At 39.1% G+C, this 23,321-nt stretch overlaps 1 protein-coding gene across 1 annotated transcript in view; it reads right to left on the reverse strand.

Annotated features, from left to right (window-relative positions):
• Window positions 1–1,929: 1,929 nt before the first annotated feature.
• Window positions 1,930–23,321, reverse strand: part of HTR4 (5-hydroxytryptamine receptor 4) — a 196,735-nt gene continuing 175,343 nt past the window's right edge. Inside the window, exon 7 of the mRNA XM_064366497.1 lies at window positions 1,930–4,843. Within this exon, the coding sequence (XP_064222567.1) occupies window positions 4,756–4,843 (88 nt within the window). The 3' untranslated portion in view covers window positions 1,930–4,755. The remainder of the gene's footprint in view (window positions 4,844–23,321) is intronic.

The following is a 23,321-nucleotide window of genomic DNA, read 5'->3' on the forward strand; positions in this document are numbered from 1 at the left end:
CTGACTTCAGCTTCATATCAGCTCTTGTTCTTGGACAAATCACTTTCCATGACAAAGTCTTCCCTCTTCTATAAAATGAAGTCAACAATCACTCTTCATATGCTGTTATGAGAGGCTTAGAGATCTTATAAAAGTGCAGAGAAACTGCACAAAGCCTTCAGTGGTAGGCTGATGCTTACTGAGACCAGTGAGAGAATATTCAAATAGTGTTCCAGGTTCCAACCAAGAAATGTGGGGAAGGCAAACTGCCTTCTGCAGGGGCCACTCCTACCATGAGCAGCCTCCATGAGGGCCTGGAATATAAAGGACCAATGCTTTCTTTGACTCACACATCTTGTCCTTACAGTCTATTGTTGATTATTCAGTAATCCCAGGTTGCCGAATACTAGCAAGACTAAAAGATCAGTGCAGAAGGGCCTTTCCTGCTGATCATTTACCAGAATCTTCCATTGTTTAAAGATGGAAGTTGAGGCCCAGGGAGTGGAAGCAAGAGAAAAGAAAACAAGAAAGTTAGTGGCAGAGTTCAGACTGGAATAGGCATGTCCAGAGTTCTTTTTCGTATCCCAGGCTGATGTGGAAAGGAAAATTCTTTAAGCAACCTTGTTCATTGCTCTCTCCTAGTACAGTGTCTAACAGGTGAAGGTGGAATGCATACATCCCCATAATAAACACAGTAGCACATGCTTAGAACTGTGGGCCTTATTTAGAATAAGACTGCCTGGGTTTGCATTTCAAATCCACACTTTCCGGGTCTGCTGCCTTGGGCTAGTCACCAGATGTCTTAGCTGAGGTTTGCTCAGCTGTAAAGTGGGGGTAATTTTCATACTAATTTTGTAAGGATTAAATGAGATAATCCATGTAAAGCAATGACCACAATGCCTAGCAGAAAGAAACTCATTAAATGTCAGTTACTCTTATTACTGCTATTTTATTATTATTAACAACAAAGATATAGGTCTGGGGCAAGCCAAAGGAAAGGGCAGAGAAGGAGAAACCTAATCTGAATCCACTATAACAGTAGTTAAAAATATATGCAGTTTCTTATCCCTTCTCTCCATGTTTCTAAAAATGTGGAATGCAGCTTGTAGCCAAATCACAATAACTCCTAACGTTTGGAAGCTCATCTTTTATAAATTATCTTTTGACCCTTCCAATTAACTGAAAGAGCCCCATGCTAGATGTAGAGTGTTTCTAACAACTCTCCAACACTCACTTCCCTTTTAAACACAGAAACAGAGAATGCACGCTGAGCACTGGCGTCTAGTTAAAACTCAATAGCCTTGTTTTCTATTTTGAGTACTGATATAATGTTTTCTTCTAAAATAAACTTATGTAAGTGAAAACTTGAATGGACTTAAATAAATATGTTAAGTAGGTGACAGAATAGGCAGAACACATATTTGGTAAAAATCCTAACAGTGGCCCTTGAATGACCCATGTTGGAGCACTCAGCGGTCCTACAAACTCAGAAATGATCTCTATTTTGTAGATGACACACGTGAAGCTAAGTGTTGGGTAAGGCCCAAAGTAACACGTTGTTCATACTTTGGACGTCAAATCCATTCCTGAATTGTTTGAATTCAAACCAAATATTCAGCCTCACTTTTCTAAATTAGATGGAAAAGAGATTACAAATTTTGGCCAGAAGAGGTAAATGCAGTAGTCTTTGTTTCCTTCCTAGACTAGGTGTTACAGGATTTCGACCTCAGCAAAGTGAATAGAGAAAAAGAAGTGACAATGCTTTCTCACCAAAGAGAGATCCAACAACGAAGAGATAAATGGGTAGACAACACAGCACCAAGAAGACATGATTTTTGTTCTTGCTTGAAGACAATATTGAAGGCAACGTAGTTATATCCACTCCCCAGCCCCTCCATAGGTCCCCTCCCTCATCCACCCCATGCCCACCCATGCAATCCCCAGCTAGATGGCAATTTGCATCAGGACAGAGCAAGTTAGCAGCATTAGGTGAAAAAGTTGTCAAGACCAAAAGGTGGAGTCTCAGAAGAAAAACGTTTTTCTACACATACTTGGGTATCTGTTGAAGAAATTGGTTTTTATTTTGCTTTCTAGCTGCTATTGGTGACGGCTGGAATGGTGCATCCCTCTCTAGTTTCAGAGCTGGAGGGTCTTGTAGCCTGGAGAGTCAAGTGGAAAGGAAGCACACTGAACCTCCTTTCTCCTAGACATGGGGACAGTCTGTTTGTAGCCTTTAGCATCCCCAATAATCATCAAGGCCAACCTTGCAGATGTGTCTGCAGCACATCATCCTCTTTCCCAGATGCTTCTCTTCTTGACATGACAGGCTTCCCGGAAGAGAAGCCTTTCTTAGAGAAGTGGGCAAGGTATAGGTCTCCTCTTTCCTTGGACAAGCGATAAGTCTTCTCCTTCTCAGTCTTTCACACATATGCTATATTACCTGGATTTCTAGGCAAGGCTAGCAGCTGCTCACACAGAACAAGTCTGGCCCTGTCCTGTAAATCACCAATGTTGGCATTTGATGAATCACTCACAGCATCCCAGCCCTAGTCCGAAGTGGTAACAAAGCAAGCTTGTGGGGCTCTCCTCTGCAAAGGAGACCCCTTTCTTGACAATGACAAGAGGTACTGTTCTTGCAATTGCTGTCTTTTCCCCGATCCAGGGTGCCTGTGACCTCTACAGACACCAACCATGGGCAGACTCACAGAAGGACATCTAGGGAGTTAAAAAGAGTTCTGTGATATAGTAAGATCTCATATTCCTCCCTATGTTGTAATCTTTGTGTCTCTATTGAATCCAAGTTGCCATTTAATATGGAAGACCTGCCACTGATAAATAACGTTTTACATAAGCAGAAATGCTTACTAAGCTCCTGGGAAGAGAAGCATTTCATAAGGAAGAAATCCTGTAGTTATGTACATATGTAGGCATGTATGTATTAAGTAGTAGATCCTGTCAACATTGGCAGCATTAAACAAAAGTTTACCAGCGGCCTCAAAGCACTATTATCAGTAGTATTCTTATTATCCCTGTTTTAGTCCTTTCCTAAGAAATGCTTTATGGTTGGAGGAGAAGAGAGACCATTTTTAGAAAGGAGAACTATGAACTTCCAAATTCACTAATCTTTGCCTTTTCATGAAAAAGAGAAGAAAGAGAATCTACTCTGAGGAGGGGGTGTTTTAATCCTCAACACAGGGAGGTCCCACCAGTGTGGTGACCAACATTCTTTAGTTTGCCCAGGACCATGGAGTTTCCTGGGATGAGGGACTTGAATGCTAAAACCAGAAAGATGATCACCCTAGTCCTCTGTGGTGTCTGACCATCCCTTCTCACCATATCTGGGCAGAGAAAGAAGAGAGAGGGCTGGCTAATGGGTTCTACCTTCACGGAAGAAATGAGGGTTAAGGAGGCAATTGTGGCATCTGACATCAGTTAAGAAGAAGGATCAATAGACCAAGTAGGAGGGCAAAGAGAACTTGTGAGGTGTAAACTCCTGGTACATCTTTATCTTGCTGTTAAATTCTTGGCACGTCCTCAATCAGAAGCATGTTACATATGAACCCCAACATCACCCACATGCCCTGTTCCCTTTGTCTTGCTAAAAGAGGACCAGTAGTAAATCTTTTCAACAGGGTTTTAAAAAATCAGCTCAGCAGCCAAAAGAAAGACAGCTTTAAAAATTTGTCATCAGACCTTCAAGCTGAGTATATCATTTACCCCAAGATGAAGTAAGATGGTGATCGCTTTGACTGAGAAAAAGAAGCATCTCCATAGGTATTTCAAAAGGGTGAGATGTTGATAAAGGGTGAAGAACAGTCAGTTTCCCTCCCAGACTCTGGATTATAAGGCCGTTCTCAATCAACATTCTTAGGAAAGAAGTAAAATCCTTTTCCCATTGCCATAGAAATAAAGTGAATTCCTAATGACCTCAACACCAATATGCCAATAAGAAAATGTCAACTTTAAACACACACGTGTGCATGAACACACACATATCAGACAAGCTGCAAAGATGCCCTTTAATAATGTCTGTGAAGCTAAAACCTCAGTAGAATTTCCAAAATCTATTCCCAAGGGGGGAATAAAGGAAATTATTCATGGCTATAGGCCAAAAATCTTGACACTTCACTTGTTACTATGTCAATGCTTCTAGATAGACATCTTAGCATTGACATCAACCTAACTTTATTAGAAGAGCCATGATTAATTCACCCACCAAAGCATGTCCAGAAGAAGATGGCCACAATGGAAAGGAAACTGGAGATGTTCAGTTTATAGAAAAGACTGAATGGCATGGTGACAGATTACTCTCTTCCAGTATTTAAGGGCTCTCGGGGAAAGTGGGGGCTAACTGCATGGCCCCAGATGGAAGCTGAAGTAGCAACAGGTTTGTGTTCCAAGAAAGGAAAGAGATTCCTTATAGTTAAAGTTTCTCCAAAATAAAAGGGCCTGAATTAGGAGGCAGTGAGCTCCTGTCCCTGGAGGTGTATAAGCAGAGATTGACCAACTTTCAGGGATGCAATAGAAGATACTACTCCTGCTTTGGGTGGGTGGCTGAATCTGAAGATGCCTGAAGTTCCTTCATAACTTTGAGATCCTTGATGCTCTGGTCTCAGGTCCCACCCAACACGATCCTCCGTGTACCTGCCATGGGCCCTCAGCCCCTACTGCCTTGTGCCTCACTGGTGGTGATGAGGATCAGGAGTGATGCCAGGGTGACCTGTTCATGCAAACATGAATGGGAATGAATGGCTAAGCTGTGAGCCATGTCCTCAATCAGAAGCATGATTCCAGGGATTCTGGGTCATTATGTATGGGCAGTTTCTCGAGTTCCTGATGATGTCCACTGTGCAGAACAGTGTACCTAGAAAGGAAGGAAAGAAGGCATGAGAATTAAACAGGCGTGCTTCAACTGCACCAAAGTCAACAGCACTCCTTTTACTCTTGACTTCCTCTCTTTGCATACTTCTGAGGGTATGTGAAGTGGGAGTGGGGGTGGGGTGATACTTCATAGAGACAGAAGATCTAACGAACTCCCCCCAGATAGCTTATATTATATGTGGAGAAACTGGGTCCTGGAGGAAACAACAGGCCTTGGGGTGCATAGGAAGTAAGTGGCAGAGCTGGGAGTAGAACCCAGATTTCTTACTGCCAACAAAGTCTGGGGTTCTTGTGTCATTCATCAGAATGAACCCTATGTACCACCTCAAGCTGTACCTGAATATGCCACATTCCATCCACCAGGGATAGTTTTGGGTTCTGAGTGCTGACTGAGATGAATAAATCACTCAACGCCTGAAATACAATGTAACTGTATTTGTTCCTTTGATTCCTTTTGGTGCCATTTGGAACAGTAGATCAATTAGATGAATCAAACAGCAAGTTGACTCTAAGCATCACAGTGAAATTTACTACTTGACTAGTGTTTATCATTTTTCTGCAGTGTCATACAGTTGCACTCAATATCTTAGTTGCCTTTAAATGCATCTCAATTGCAGGCGAGTCTCACCATCAGTTACCCAGATTCCAGCATCTGGCAGTCATTCCTATGAAATTTCTACAGATTTTAGAAGCATGACAACCACTCATTTCTCTGAGGCCAGTGTCAAGCACTTTCAGTGAGACAAATAAACAAATATCGTCAGCTATTTGGCATTATATATTAACAAAACAATTTGGTGATGGTTTCTCATGACTTACATTGATGCTTTGCTTTGAATTACAATAATGTATTATTGATTTGGATTGACCAATTGGTTTGTACTAAGCCCTCTACATAAATTATTTAATCCCCATAATAGCCCTATGAGATAGTACCATTTTCATTTTGCAGGTGAGCAAAATGACACATAGTCAAGTTTAGTGATGCCCGTGGGAATATAGGTCACACATGAAGATGCATCCAATCAAACTCACTGTAGCTCATGCCAATACCCATGTGCTCAACTGGTTCTCACACAACCCATGGACTAGGTATAAGTCTAGAAAAGTGGTTCTCAGCAGGGAGCATTTTGTCCCCCAAAGAACATTGTGGAAGCATTTTTGATTGTCACTAAAGAGGTAGTGCTGCTGGCATCTAGCGGGTAGGGACCAGGGATGCTAATCAATGTTGTACGATACATAGCATAGCCTCCCACAACCAAGAATTATCTGGCCTAAAATGTCAACAGTGCCAGGACTGAGAAACCCTAATGTAGAATAACTAGTCCCTTTAGCTGGCTAGAAACAGGTGTTAATTGAGGAACAGGGCCTCAGTGACGGCCATGAGTCCGAGCTCTCACAGAACCATCCACCACAGCTGCTGTTGAGAGAGCTGAGCCAAGCGGGTGTGACATACAGAACCAAAGCATCTGCTACTGCTAGCCAGATAGGTCAGTGTTAATAAGAATAAAATGAGAAAGGAGATAGAAAGGACCAGATCAGCCACCATTAACTAGGGTAGCCAGGAAGGTCCCGGTAAGATGTGCAAAATTTAGGGAAGCTAGAGTCCCAGCTAGTGAGTTGCAGATGCTCAGCCTCCAAACCACGCCTTGCATACTTAGCTTTGCCATTCTGCAAACCAAATGTCTGCTTTGTTGTCTGGCTTCTTGTCAGCCTCCATGAATGTGGAGTGTCACCAGGGAGTGGATGCTAGAGGAAGGAAAGGGCTCACTTTTGTGAGCTTTCTGTCTGCTTGTGGTTCCTATAAGCATAATTCCTGGAATGCCTCTTTACCCCAGCAGACTCAGTGCCTTCCTGGAGCAGCGACTGAGTCTGGGTTAGTCTTTCTAATTCTTGCAGAACCAGCCTTGCAGCAGCCCCTCAGAGACATCAGGTTCATCTGGACAGTGCCTCCTTCTACCAAAGGTCTAAGTTTCTGCTCAGCGGGGGTCTCTACTCTAAGTGTCTACATTTTTGTGATTATTTTATCTATTTCCTCAGCCCTAGAGCTAGGAGTTGCTTCCTGCATTTGCTAACTCCATAATACTTCAGAGTATTCTTTCAGGAGTTAATGATTATATGTCTAGTTAACAACATCTTATGTTAAAATGGTATTTAAACAACTAGACCATTTTTGTCTCCTAACTGAGCCCTGTGAGATATAGTGAGAAATAGAGGCATGTGCATATCTGGGAAAATAACATTCTGGGTAGAGGGAACAGCAGATCCAAAGGCCCTGAGGCTTGATCCTGGCTGGCATATCTGAAGAACAGCAAGGATGCAGCAGGTTGAGGCAGAAAAATGTGGGGGAGGAATGAAAGGAGTTGAGGTCAGCAAAGTAGTCAGGGCCAAGGGGGCGTGTGTGGGCTTGAAAATCCCTATAAGGCTATAGCTTTTACTACATGTGAGGGGTCTAAGCAGATCACCGACATGGTCTGAATGGACCTCTCAGAAGGCTCCCTCTAGATGCTCTATTGTGAGCATGTGGGATGGAAGTAGGGTCTGGACAGCGAGACTAATTAGGAGTTTACAGCAATAATCCAGGTGAGAAAAGACAGTGCCTTGGTCCAGGAGGTAACTGTAAAAGTGGTGAGGAATGGTCAGTCTCTGAATACAGGAATATAACTCCCAGTAGTCATTTTTTGTTGTACTTAATTCTGCAAAAGGGTTAGCCTTCACAACTTTTCTCAGCCTCTGCCATGTGTGTTTATTTCCCTTGTCGTCTCATCAGCTAGAGGGCTGCGTTATGCGGCATAGTGACCAAGACCCTCACTTGAGTCAAGCAAACCTAGTTCCCATCTCAGGCTCTCCCACTTGCCAGCTTTGTGACATTTGACAACTTAGTTAATCTCTCTATGCCTCACTTTCTATACCTCTGTAACTGAGGGCAATGATACCTACGACATAGCTTTGCTCTGTGGTTTAAATAACATAATGTAAGAAAAATATTAACACAGGGTCTGCCACATGGTAGAAGCTCAATATGCTTGAAACTAAAATTATTTTACTTTTTAATCTTAATTTTCCTATTTTATTGAGATTAAAAAGTACTACTTACCAGCTTTGTGACATTTGGCAAGTTATTTAATCTCTCTATGCCTCACTTTGCTCTTCTGCATTTAGTTAAGAGTATGTAATACTGATAATGGTGATGATGATGTACATAAAGCCTTAATGGCTTAGAAATATTTTTCTCTTTTATTTCCTTTATGAATGAAACTGGCCTCAAGATATAGAAGCCTCCCGGATTTCGCCTTTCCCTTCTCCCATTTTAGAATCACAAATCCTCTTTTGGCAAATATGCGTCCTAAAGCAACACCAATTGATTTCGTTATCCACAGACTCCTTTTATAATCACAGTAACTCTGCAGGCCAGGCAAGGCAGGTGATAAGACTGGTATTATACAGAAGAGAGAAGTAGGACTTACAGCAGCTGAGTGAGTCTCCTGAGCATCATGGTGCGTGAGTGCAGGCCTGGCCAGGACCAAGGCCACACACCCCTTCCTCCCTGCTCTTGCCCCTGAGCAGCATTGCTTAATGACTTATGTGTGAGCTTTCAAAAAAGGACTCAGGACCAAACAGCCTTAGGAAATGGGGCTGCACTTCAGAGTCTTAGGTGCAGGGATATCCCTGACATAGATGTTTATACAAGAGAAACCTCAATGACAATACTAATAAATTATACACAGCTCAATTTATTAAGAAATTAGGATGTGTGCCAAGTACGATTTTTGGTAATTACATACATTATTCCATTTATACAATTTACTTTTTACACCCACTAAGTGACAGGTGCTCTCCTTAGACTGATCTTATAGATGAGAAAACCGAGGCTCAGAGCAGTTATGCAGTTTATCTAAGATTACAATGTGCATGGTGCCCACGCCCTTAAACTCAAAACGCACTCCTAAACCTCTGCCCTGTTCTATGGCTAATAGATCACTTTCACTGGTGAGCAGTGGCACCTTCTCCTACACCCAGTTCACATGAAAAAAGATATCCTTGTTGAGAAGGCAACCAGACATTTTGACCACGTAAGAAGATGAACTGCCGTGGAATGCAGGCAACCTCTACCGCAGCCTGCTTTTCACACATTTCTCCTCATAAGCATCTGTTTCTCATGTGCTAATGAGTCACTTGTCAGGAATAACTAGAAAAGAAGTGTGGGAATGGAGCGGATATTCCAAGTGGAGGTTCCCTTTATCCAGAGGGCAGTTGAAAGGCAACAACTCTCTGTGGATATGAGAGTAAGGAGATGGGCACGTTTTCCAGTTACAGTTTACCCTTGAACAATGTCGGGGTTAGGGTTACTTATGCCCCTGTGCAGTTGAAAATCTGCATATAAACTTTAACTCCCCTAAAACTTAAATACTGGTAGTTTACTATTGACTGAAAGCCTTACTGATAACATAGTCAATAATGCATATTTTGTACTTACAATAAAGTAAGCTAAAGAAAAGAAAATGTTATTAGGAAAATCATAAAGAGGAGAGCATATATTTACTATTTATTAAGTGGAAGTGGACCATCATAACAGTCTTCATCCTCAACATCTTCACATTGAGGAGGCTGAGGAGGAGGAGGAGGAGGAAGAGGAGGGGTTGGTCTTCCTGACTCAGGGGTGGCAGAGGCAGAAGAAAATCCATGTGTAAGTGGACCCACACAGTTCAAACCCATGTTGTTCAAGGCTCAACTGTACAACATTTGAGTGGTTCTTCTTACCATGATATGGTGGCTGATAGACACAGAAAGGAGGAAGTAGTCCAAGCTTTCCTTAGCAGGAGTCTAGCAGAGGATAGTACATCCCAGTTGGAGTCTGGCTCATAGAGACATTCCCTGGGGTTGAGTATTCCAAGTCTCCGTGAGTCAAGCATATATTTTTAAGTTGGTATTTTCACTTTGGTAATAAATAAATAAATAATAGGAGCAGATCTGGGATCATTTGGTTGGCCACCTTCTAAATTTACATTGCCTTGTGCATTCAGAGCTCACAGTTGCATTCATGTCCATTCTGCTGTTGCTGGCCAACTTCATGCACTGTCTCTAACTGGAATGTACAAACCTCCAGCAGTCTGTAGGCACATTCATGGGGATCTAAACACCCTCAATTTGGGAAATATTGAGAGAAAAGAAAGCACAGGGTACTGCAGGCAAACTGAATAGCATTAATCCCAAATTACCATCTACTAGTTATGTGGCATGGTCAAATAAGTAACTCCCACCTCCTTGACACCTTTGCTGTGACAATGAACATCTACAAATGCCTTAACAGAAGGGCTGGCACACAATGGATGGAGCAATCTTCACTGGTAAGTAAAACAAGATTCAGAAAATGTGACTTTCCTAGGGTCAAAGAAATAAATAAATGCAGAATGCTTAAGAATACAGGTTCTTGAGGCAGAATGCCTTGGTTCAAATCCTGGCTCTGCCATTTACTAATTTTGTGAATTACCACAAATGTTCTGGCTCATTGTAGACATTAAATGAGATAATGTACATATAATGTTTACTAGAAGAGTGCCAGCCAAAAAGTAACGTCCATTGGTATTGCTCAGTAAATACCTATTAGTATTGCTCTTATCTGATGATTGAGGTAGAACTGGAAATCAGTACAAAATTCCCAATTCAGTGCAGAAATCCTTTCCTTGGTAACTGAACAAACGTTTGTTCACTTGTTAATTGATCACAGAGCTAAAGAAACCTTAACCCCGTGATCAGCTAAGGTCATTTACAGCAGTCTGCATTTGGGAATTAGTGGTATAATAAAAGCCCCTGTCTGCCTGCCTAGCCTGGCATTATCTGCAAATGGCTTTACAGATAAAGAAACAGCTTCAGAAAGAGACAATCATCTTTTAGAGTGGCAAAAGTCTCCCAGTTCCATTTGGTGTGAGATCTTACTTGCCTTCCCCAGCTGCTTTGGTGGACAACTCTAGATGAGTGGTTATACCTGGGCAGTTTCACGTCTAATAAAAAAACACTGCTGTTTCCCAAGCAACAGTAATGCAAAAGGCAACTCCCTTCAAGCTGGGTTGCTTCCCCCATTTGCATTAATTTACTCAAACATGACGGGAGCCACATTAGATTTGGTAATTACCTGAGTCTACAATTCATTCACTGAGCAATTAGCGTCGCACTTAGAGCAGCCTGGATGTGCTAATTAGTAGGGTAATAATAGCTCCCTCTGCCTGCCCAGCTTGGCATTATCAGGAAATGATTAGACTTTATTATACACCACCCCAGCCTTCTCCTGCAAGGCAGCATTCACACGCACTGGGTGAGCGGGAGGTTTGCAAGATGTTTTAATTATTAAAATATAAAGTGCCTCGGTTTAAAGAGATTCAACACTAAGGCAGGGTTTCACAAAAGCCAGAGCTCTATTAGCTAGAAACAAAGATTTTACAGCTGGTGTTTTTTCCATCAACACAAATCCTAGGCATTTATTTATTTAGCCACTTATTTACTTAAAATATTTTTTTGAGTGCCTACAACAGTCCAGGCACAGTACCATGCCTTGGAGATATCAGAGTGGAGACACGGTCCCTGTCCTCATGGAGTGAGCAGTGTAGTGTGAGAGACCCACAGACAGCCATGAAATTATAGCTATAAGTAGTGTCAGGAGTGAGAGGTATTTGGTGATGCTATCAGAGCATGTCAGAGAGGGATGAGATCTTGGTTAGTGGGTCTGGGTTCTGTGACTGAGGAAGGAATAGGAGATGAGAACTGAAAATTGGGTAGGGGCTCACCAAGCCGGGGGAGGAGAATACAGGCAAAGGGACCGGCAAGAGCAAAGGCCCACAGTCCTGGGACAGGCCCATGCAGTGAGAAGGGAACAAAGTCGGCATCAGCCTAAGATGAGGATGCACAGTCAGCAGGGACCCACCACACTCAGGACCGTTGTCTTCATCCTAAGAGCAATAGGATGCCAGCCAAGGTCACGAGCAGAGTAGGTTCATGAAGACTTCATGTTTCTAAGAAACATTCCAGCTGTGGTGTATAGAATGGACTGAAGTGAAGTTGGAGTGAAAGCACAGAGGTAAATTAGGAGGTGTACTAACTTCCTGTTGTCGCCATAACAAATCACACAAACTTAGTGACTTCAAGTAACAAAAATTTATTATCTCATGTTTCTGGAGCTTAGAAGTACTGTATGATGGTAGCAGCGAAGGTATTGGGAAGTAGTTGGATTCAGGATATAGCTTCAAGGTAGAGCTGATGGAACCTGCTGATGCACTGAATGTAGGAGCAGTGAGGACATTCCAGGCATGGGCGTGGAGTTGGCTTGACTCACTGATAGACTGTTAGAGGCTCTGGGTGGACAAGTATATGAGAGACAAAACTCTGGGGGCGGGGGCTGCCAATAATAGGGGACCTCTCAGTTTTGTGAGTTTCACCTTCAGGAACTCAGCCATATTTCACAGTAAATATCAGAGAAGAATCCTTTCATGCTTCTGACAGGGAGGAGGTGGGAAGTAATTATTTTGAAATAGTCCAGAGCATTCTGTTCTTAATGAGGTCTGCCTTCAGGAGAAATGATTTAGCAAAGCCTAATCTATTAGAATTTTATCTGAGCCCAGCTGACCTTGGGGGAAGGGAAATATCCAACTCCAGTCCCCGAAAGCCATCGCATACACCATAGGGGTGACAAACTAAGAAGCACGTGTGAAGTTCACCACCCAGAAGCACAGGCTCTCTAGAAGACAGAGAGCTAATCATAGGACTATAGACCATTTCCCTGCCCCCATACCTTTACACCACGTCAGTAAATAGTATGCCTGTCTACTAAAGTGTCTTTTACCAAAGACATTATGTCGAGCTATCAAGAAAAACTTACAAGCTGTACTAAATGGCAAGAAAACACAGTTGGAAAGGCCAACTTAAGCATCAGAACCAGAAACAGACATGGGAGGGATGTTGGAATTATCAGACTGGGAACTTAAAATAACTGTGATTAATATGCTAAGGGTCTAATGGAAAAAGTAGATGGCATGCAAGAACAGATGAGTAATGTAAACAATAAGACGGAAATTCTGAGAAAGAACCAACTAGAAATGCTAAAGATCAAAAGCACTGCCTCAAAAATGAAGACCGCATTTGAAGGACTTATTAGTAGACTAGACATGGTTGAGAAAAGAATCTTTTAGCTTTAGGATATCTTAATAGAAAGCTACAAAATTGAAAAGGAAAACAAAAAGACAGGAAAAAAAAAACAGAACAGAGTACCCAAGAACTGTGTGACAACTAAAAACAAGTGCACCACAAGTGTACCAGTAAAAGAAAAAAAAAGAGAAAGAAACAGAAGAAATATTTCATAGAGAATAAGTGATCATGGAGAATTTCCCTGCAAATGAATGTCAGATGCCAAACTACAGATCCAGGAAGCTCAGAGTATACCAAGCAGGATAAATGCCAACAAAATTATGACTAGGCATTTCATATTCCAACTAAAGAAAATCAAAGATAAAAAATTCTGACAAAAAGCCACAGTGGAAAAATACTTATAGAGGAGAAAAGATAAAAATTGCATCCAACTTCTCAGAAACCATGCAAGAAAGAAAAGAGTAGAGTGTAATGTTTAAAGTGTTGAGAGTAAAAAAAATGGCAACCTGGAATTCCAACCCTGTGAAATTATACTTCAAAAGTAAAGGACAAATAAGAACTTTCTGGGACAAAGGGAAATTGAGGGAATTTGTTGCCAGTATACCTGCCTTACAAAAAAAATGTTGACAGACATTATTTAGATAGAAGGAAAATAAACAAGCCATATTCTCAGTTTTACATAAAAAAGGAAGAGTATCAAAGAAGGAATAAGTGAAGTAAAATAATGGATTTTATTTTTTTATTCTTAGTTGATCAAATAGATAACATGTTGTTCAAAATAATAATAGCAATAATGTATTAGTTATGTATGCTTTTATGCTCCTTAGTGTGGTTACATCCTGATAAGCCCATCATAAAGCTGAAAAATTGTTAAGTTGGACCATCATAAGCTGGTGACTATCTGTACATATGTTTATGTATAAATGAAATAAATGATAGCAATAAAATAAGGGATAAGAAGGGGAATTATGACTATTTTGTCATTATAAGGTATTTAACCTACCAAAAAGTTGTATAGTGTTATTTGAAAGTGGATATGAATTAGTTATTAAATGTGTTTTGCCAACTCTAGGGCAACCACTAAAAAAAGTAAAATTAGAAGTTAAACTGATACGATAGAAAAGATAGAAAATGGAATAATATAAAATGCTTATTTAAAACAAAAAAGGTAGAAAAAGAGAAGACAAAAATAAGAACAAAGAGCAAGGGCAACAAATCGAAGACAAATAATTAATTTAGCTCTATTAATAATCAGTTTGACAATGGTGTAAATACACCCATTAAAACTATATGTTGTGTATAAGAAACCCACTTTAAATATAAAGACACATATAGATTAAGAGTAAGTGGATGGAGAAAGATATACCAAGCTAATATTAATCAAAATAAAATGAGAGCAGTTATATTAATTTTAAACAGAACACACTTCAGAGCAGAAAAGTTATCAGGGATAAAGAGAGGCATTACATAATAATAAAGGGGTCAGTTCTCTAAGAAGATACAATAATCCTTAACATTGCACACACCTAAGAACAGAACATCAAAAGACAAGAGGCAAAAACTAAGAAGTGCAAGGAGAAATAGATAAATTCACGATAATAACTGCAGACTTCAACATTTCTCTATCTTAAATGAACAGATCCAGAAGGCAGAAAATTAGTTAAGGGGCATAACTGGACTCAACAGCACTATGAATCAATAAAATTTATATCAATAGACTACCTTACCCAACAACAGCAGAATAGACATTCTTCTCAAGTTCATATGGAACATTCATCAAGATATTTCACATTCTACATAAAACATACCTTAACAAATGTAAAAGAATAGAAATTACACAATGCTCTCAGACAACAGTGGAATTAAAGTAGAAATCAATAACAGAAAGATAGGTGGAAAATCCTGAAATCCTTGGAGATTCAATAACACACTTCTAAATAACATATGGATTGAAAAAGAAATCTCAAAATAAGTTATAATGTATTTAACTCATAAAATATTTTATGATTTAAGAAGAGGAAAATAAATCCAAAGTAAGTAGTATGAAATAATACAAATTAGGGGAGAATTCAGTGAAACTGAAAATAAGAAATCCATAGAGAAAGTCAATTAAAACCAAAAGCTTGTTCTTTGAAAACATCAGTAAAATTGATACATCTCTAGTCAGTCTGAACAAAAATAAAGAGAGAGAAAGAAAAAGAACAAAAATTACTAATATAAAAAATGAAAGAAGTAACATCACTATAGACACCATGGATGTTAAAGGGATAATTAAAAATAATCAAGTACTACAAAATACTCTATGCCCACAAATTTGATAACCTTGATGAAACTGATCAACTCTTTGAAAGGCACATTCTGCCAAAACTCACACAAGAAGAAATAGACAATATGAATAGACTTATATATATATTAAAGAAATTGAATAAAAATTAATAACCTTTCAAAACAAAAAGCACTAGGCTAAGATGGGTTCACGGGTGAATTCTACCAAACACAGAAGGAAGAAATTATACCAATTTTCTATCATAGAGAATTGTTTCAGAAGATACAAGAAGAGAGAATAATTTCTGCCTCATTCTTTGAGTTTAGCACTGTCCTGTACTAAAACCAAAAACATTGCAAAAAACAAAAAACCCTATAAATCAATAACACTTGTGGAAATAGATGCAAAAATCATCAACAAAATATTAGCAAATCAAGTCTAGCAATGTATACACAGAATTGTCTACCCAGCTAAGTGGGATTTATCTCAGGTATGCAGGGCAAATACAACTTTTGAAAATCAACTAATGTAATCCATCATATCAATAGGCTAAAAAGGAAAAATCACGCAATCATATCAACAAATGCATAAAAAGCATTTGACAAAATGTAACATCAATTCATGATCTAAAAAGCTCTCAGTAAACTAACACTAGAGGAGAACTTTATTAATTTGATATAGAAAATTGACACAAAACCCACAGCCAAAACCATGCTTAATGGTGAGAAAAAGATTTCCCCTAAGATCAGGAATAAGGCAAGGATGTCCTCTGTCACCAATGCTTTTCAAGATTGTACTGGAAGTCCTAGCTAATGCAATGAAACAAGACAAGGAACAGAAAACCAAACACCACATGTTCTCACTTATAAGTGGGAACTGAACAATGAGAACACATGAACACAGGGAAGGGAACAACACACACTGGGGCCTGTCAGTGAAGGTAGACCAGAAGAGGGAGAGCATCAAGGTAAGTAGCTAATGCATGCACCTTAATACCTAGGTGATGGGTTGATAGGTGCAGAAAACCACCATGGCACACATTTACCTATGTAACAAACCTGCACATCCTGCACACATATCCTGAAACATAAAATAAAAATTTTTTAAAAGAAAAGCAAAGTAAAAGTATACAAATTGTGAAGAAAAAAATAAAAATTTCTTTGCAGATGATACAATTATGCTCATTCAAGTAGAATATACAAAAGATTCCACAAAAAATCCTAAAACTAGTAAGCAATTATAGCAAGTTTGCAGGATACAAGGTTAATAGACAAAAGTCAATCAATTTTCTATGTACTAGCAAGAACAAGTGGAATTTGACATTAAAAATACATTACTATTAACATTAGTATAAAAAGAAATATTTTGATGTAAATCTAACCAAATATGTATAAGATTTATATGAAGAAAACTGCAAAACTCTGATCAAAAATATCAAATAAGAACATAAATGGAGATATAGTCCATGCTCATGGATAGAAAGGCTGAATATGGTCAAGATTTCAGTTTTACCCAAATTGATTTATAGATTTAATGCATTTCCAGTCAAAATCCTAGTGAGGTTGTTTATTTGTTTGTTTGTTTGTGGACACAGAAAAACTGATTCTAAAGTTTATATGAAAAAACAAAGACACAGAACAGCTAACACAATATTGAAAGAGGACAATAAAGTCAGAGGACTGATACTACCCAACTTCAAGACTTAATATAAAACTCCAGTAAATGAGGCAGTGTAGTTTGGTCAAAGAATAGACAAAGAGACCAATAAAACAGTATAGAGAGCCCAGAAGTAGACCAAGGTAAATATAGTCTACTTATCTTTAATGAAGAAGCACAGGCAACACAAGGGAGAAAAGATAGCCTTGTCAACAAATGGTGGTAGAACAACTGGACATTGACATGCAAAAAAAAAAAAAAAAAAGAATCTAGACACAGACCTTATATCCTGCAGAAAAATTAACTCAAAATGCATCATACACTTAAATATAAAATAAAAACCATAAAAATTTTACAAGATAGCATAGGAAAATATCTAGATGGCTGTTGGTTTGGTGACAACTTTTTAGATATAACACCAAATGTACAATTCATGAAAGAAATAATTGATAAGGTGGACTTTATTAAAATTAAAAATTTTGCTCTTTGAAAAATATGGTTAAGAGAATGACAAAGCAAGACATAGGCTGGGAGAAAATATTTGCAAAAGACATGCCTGATAAAGGACTATTATCCAAAATGTACAAAGACCTCTTAAAATTCAATAATGACAAAATGAACAGCCTAATTTTAAAAATGGACCAAAGACCTTAACAGACACCTCACCAAAGAAGATATATAGATGGCAAATAAGCATATGAAAAGATGCTGCACAGATATCTTCAGGGAGTTGCAGATGGAGATGAGATATCACTACACTCCTATAAGAATAGCCAAAATTCATCATACTGATAGCATCAAATGCTAGCAAAAACGAGGAGCAACAGTAATTCATACATGATTGATTCGAATGCAAAATGGTTTAGCCACTTTGGAAGACAGCTTGTCAGTTTTTTTTTTAACAAAACTAAACATACTATTTTGTTATCATACAATCCAGCAATTGAGCTCCTTGGTATTTACACCAAAGAGTTGAAAATGTCAATACAAAAACCTGCACACATGTTTATAGGAGATTTGGTAAACTGGAAAGCAACCAAAAAATGTTTCAGTAGGTGAATGGATAAATTGCTGTGCTTCTGACAATGGAATATTATACAGCACGAAAATGAAATGAGCTATCAAACCATGAACAGACATGAAGGAATCTTAAATGCATATACTAAGTGAAAGAAGCCAATTTGAAAAGTCTGTGCACTGTATCATTTCAATAATATGACATTCTGGAAAAGGTAAAACTATTGAGAAAATAAAAAGATCAATGGTTGCCAGACGTTGGAGTTGGGGAGGAGGAGGAAGAGATAAACAGGCAGAGCACAGAGGCTTTTTAGGGCAATGAAATTACTCTGTAAAATACCACAATGGTACATACATGTCATTATGTGTTTGTCCAAGTCCATGGAATGTACAATACTAAGAATGAACTCTAATGTAAACTATGGACCCAGGGTGATAATGATGTGTCAATATAGGTTCATCAGTTGTAACAAATTTACCACTCTGGAGGAGGATATTGATAATTGGGGAGGCTGTGCCTATGTGGGTAAGGAGGCATATAGGAAATCTCTGTACCTTCCCCTCAACTATGCTGTGAACCCAAAAATATTCTAAAAAGTAGTCTCTTTAAAAAAACTTTTTAAAAAAAGTACCTTATTTAGTCACAATCAATTGTTTAAGGAGTATGAAGGAGTCCACCACTTACAGCCAAGAAAATAATGAATTGGAGCACTAGGGGTAATCCAGATGAGAGACCTTCTAAGAATCACATTTATACTGGGCGACTTCAGCTCCATCATAGTGCTCATCTCCCACAGGGCTTGTGAAGGCTGTACTCCCAAAACAGGGAAGAAGCTGGACACATCATTAAAAAATTTTAAAATAGGAAATTAAATAAACAGCCAAAACCATAGTAATCTGGGCTTGGCAGGTCTGTGCCAACAAATGTGCACCCTCAACTTTGTCCTGTGAGGACAGAAGTATAAACAGACACTTAAGGATATTTTGTAGAAAGAAATAATAGGCAGACACAGACTCACTAGACAGTGACAGACTTACAGAGCACTTTCAGAGTTAGACAGGAACTGGTCTATTGCAGAAGAGCAGGAGGAAGCTGGAGACAGGGGAACAGCCACTTTTAGTTGAAACAGAAAACAGCCACAGATGAGGGAGAGCCAAGCAGAAGTTGGGAAACAAAAAAGAAAGAAAACAGAGAGATTAGTAGACACGTGATCTCAGCCTAAATGAGCCTGTCAATATTCTTAAAGTGCCTTTAGAGGAGGATAAGCAGGGGAGCATAATTATTGCACAACATGGTTATGCCACACTGTATGTCTAAAAGGCACGCTTAAGTTAGTGTTTCATTTGAGTATTGCAACACCCTGGGATGTTCACAGGGCACATTACTACCTTAATTTACCAAGTAAGGAAACTCAGCCTCCCCTTCCCTCCTGTAGCTAATATTCATCATATGTGTATGTTGAAGACTCTTTGAAAATATAGTTGAATATATATGGCCACTTCCTTCATACAGTCATCTCTGACCATCTCAATGTGATACTCCCCTTCCTTCTTTTAAACAAACAGCACTTTCTGCAATTCATTTAACAATACAAGCCACTGTGGCTTGTTAAATGCAACTGCACGTGAATTGAAATAGCACGCTTTCAGATAAATTACATGCCTTTTGGGGAAAGGAGCCATGACTTATTCATTCAGCACAATTAGGTATTTCACTGACCACTAACTGAGCAATGGTGCTGAGAGTCCAATGTCCAGAATTCTAATCTCATTTCCATTACTAAGTAGCCTTGCAACCTCAGACCTCTCTATGGTTCAATTTTCACATCTACACAGAGACAATAACAGTACCCTCTGTCAGTGAGTTATGGTGAAGTAAGTCATGTTCATCGTGTATACATAATGCCTGGCATTACATTTACAAATATTAGCTAGTATCATTTTAATCAAACTTTAAGTTAAATATATAATTGTTAATTTAAACCTCCAATTTTTTCTTCCTTCAACGTGATTTGTCTTGTATTTCATTAACCTAATGATATGCCTTGGTATCCTGAACTAACAAAGCTCTCTAAAGGTTACCATCTGAAAACTATGTGTATTTTATGAAAATTTCCAATTTCAGTAATTCATATGACAATGTGAAAATCTAAGAAAGAAACTCGAAAACTTTCAATGGGCTCTAAGTAATCAGTTGAAAATTTAAATATCTGGGTATTTGTATGTCATGCTTCTCTGAAAATTAAACTTCAAGGAAATAGACTCATTCACTCAGATAGCAGAAGGATTGTTGAATTTTTGTGCACAAAGGGTATCCAAAACCACTCCTTCTCTCTTTATCTCCCACAATTAAATGGTGTTGAATGTTCCTGTGTGGGGCTAGAATTACATATGGGATAATATTATAAATTATTACAAATCACCAATATTTGTCATATATATGTTATTTTATTGGACTTTAATAATTATATAATTATGATCCTAACAACTTTTACATACCTACTTAATATTTCTTACTAAAGTCACTTAATAATGTTGTTTTATTTAGATATAACCCTTAAAGAGTTTAATGACTGAACTTTTAGTGTGCATTGTGTAGATAATAGAGACATGTCTGAAAGTAGTGATCAAATTCTGGCAAAAAAAAAAATCAAACCTTTTTGTGTGAAATTTTCAGAAGGGGATATAAAGCTTACGAACACTTGTTTGCACCACAACACACTTTAAAATGATAAATGTGATTAATGTCACACAATAATGTTAAGATGAAATTTAAGGTATTACTATAAAACAAAAATTTAGATTTTCAGAACTGTATAATTTGTATAACATGCCTTATCCACAGTCCCCTATCCATGTCAACTTTGCTGAATTAACAATATAGTTTTCCTGAGACCTCTGGCTGTTTGTGTTTTTCACTGGATGGAATGACCATGTAAAACCACACCAAGTTTAACCTACGTTTTTACATAAAGAGATTGTCACTTACATTTGTATAACTGTATAAAGCCCTTGGGCATCCATTATTCTGTTTCCTACTCACCACGAATGCTTGAAATTGGTATGGTGAAGGTTGGAACAGAAAAGGAGTGTTACACATTTCTCCCAACCCCCACTTCTCAGAATGTAGAAAACTTTAAACGACCATGGCAGCCTATGCTAAAAGGTCAATATTTCCATTCTTAAGTTCAGGTATGTTTGGTACAGTCAGGACTTTAGCCTATCAGCCTGGGATACAGCTGAGGTAGGTCAGAGGCCTAGCAAGCAGCACAGGTGGCTGTTGTCTTAGCTGCTGTATGGATGGTGATGTGACAGGCCAGGGATTGGCTGGTGGTTAGCCACCTACCTGGCAGCAGGTGTTAGGAAAACCCAAAGCCAAGAAGACAGGGCTTATGTAGCCAACAAAAAGAAGAGGTCAGCAGAGAGATGGGATCCCAGAACACTGGCTCTGTGTGCTTCAAACACCTGGATAGCTCCCAGACCTGCTTTGAGTTTCAAAGAACCCCAGCTTTCCTTATTACTTCTATCTCCTGTACCCTGGCAAGAACTCTTGGTAACTTAAAATGGTCTCATCCACAAATACTGAGTTGTAAGACCTTATACTTGTTTGCCTTTGCCCTAGAAGGAAGAACTACATCTATTTTACCATAGGGACCCATAGGAGTGTCTTTCTAGGCAGAGAGGTCATCTTGTCCTCTTCCTCAGACTGAGAGCTCTGTGTCTTCTGGACAACAGTTGGGGAACAAGTCTCAGAACTGCTTCTAAGCACAGCTTACTTCCATCATTGGAAGCAGATGTCATTTGCTTATCCTCGCATGGCAAAACCCTGTCTACAAATGTATTTTATTTATTCTGCCCTATACATCAAGGGCAATGCTGAAGATTCTTGATATGGTTTGGCTGTGTCCCCTCCCAAATCTCATCTTGAATTGTAGTTCCCATAATCCCCATGTGTTGTGGGAGGGACCTAGAGAGAGGTAATTGAATCATGGGGGTGGTTACCCCCATGCTGCCTTTCTCATGATAGTGTGTCAGTACTAATGAGACCTGATGGCTTTATAAGGGGCTTTTCCTTCTTTTGCTAGGGACTTCTGCTTGCCACCATGTGAAAAAGGATGTGTTCACTTCCCCTTCCACCATGATTGTAAGTTTCCTGAGGCTTCCCCGGCCCTGCAGAACTGTGGGTCAATTAAATCCCTTTCCTTTATAAATTATCCAGTTCCGGGTATGTCTTTATTAGCAGTGTGAAATGGACAAATACAATTCTTAAACATAATTTTTATTATTTTTGCAGCAACAATACCAGAAAACACAAATTTACGAACCATGCTACAATAAAGTCTATTTGAATCTCCTGACTTAAAAAAAAAAATCTGAACTAAAGTCGGTTTAAGTACTATAGAAACAACAGGGTGATATGAAGATATAATGATTCCTTTTATAAACTAACTGCAAAATGTTAGCTTTTTTTTATAGTCAGCAACTCACTCTAATGCTGTACCACTGTGATCTTAACTTTGTTTAAACATCAATCCTTGTGAACACTTTGCTTAAATGAGTCTTGCCCTAGTCTTTGGCCTACACCAAATAATAAAACAGTTCTGATCTGACTACACAAGCTCTGCTGTCAAAAATGTCCTGGCTCCTCACCTGAACATTTCTCCAGTCCAAATACCTCTGCTTGTCTCTAGTGGCAGGCTAAGTCCTGGCACATTCTGAGGCCAGCTCTGCCCTGGGTAGGAACCATTAGAAGGTTGTTGGCTGCTGCAATGTATCTTTCTCTGCGGCATAAACAATAAGTTCCTACATGGGAGTTGTGTTTGTTTGGTCAGGGCTTCATCCATTAAGCTGGGTCATCAGCAGTTGGCTGGTTACAAATGCAGTCCTGATAGCAAATGCCTGGAATCCAATTATCTCAGCTTCCTGTCTGCATAACCATGCCAGGGAGGAACATAGTCATGTTTGCCTGCCTTGTGAGGCTCCTAGGATGCAAAGTATATTGTTTGGAGAAAACTAACAAGCAACAGATCCTCAGATATTTTGATGGAGAGACAGCATGGTGTGGAAAAAGGACACACTGGTCCAGAATGCAAAATCTCTGGCACTAGTCCACATTCCGCCTCTTCCTGGCTCAGTATCTAACTCTTCATTTCTCCAAGCTTCATTTTCTCATGTATTAGAGGGAGATCATAACAGCAACCACTGGGTGGTTGGGAGTTTCTAGTGAGATGATGTATGTGAAAGAGCTTTGGAAAGTATAATGATGATAATGGTGATGGTGATGGTGATGATAATAGCAATAATAGCTGACAGTTATTGAGTGCCTATTATAAGTAAGGCACTGTCCTATTTGTTTGATGTGCACTATCTTATTTAATATCCACAA

The sequence above is a fragment of the Aotus nancymaae genome, unplaced genomic scaffold (assembly GCF_030222135.1).
Source record: "Aotus nancymaae isolate 86718 unplaced genomic scaffold, 86718_ANA_hifiasm-v0.15.2.pri h1tg000064l_1, whole genome shotgun sequence".
Lineage (NCBI taxonomy): Eukaryota > Metazoa > Chordata > Mammalia > Primates > Aotidae > Aotus > Aotus nancymaae.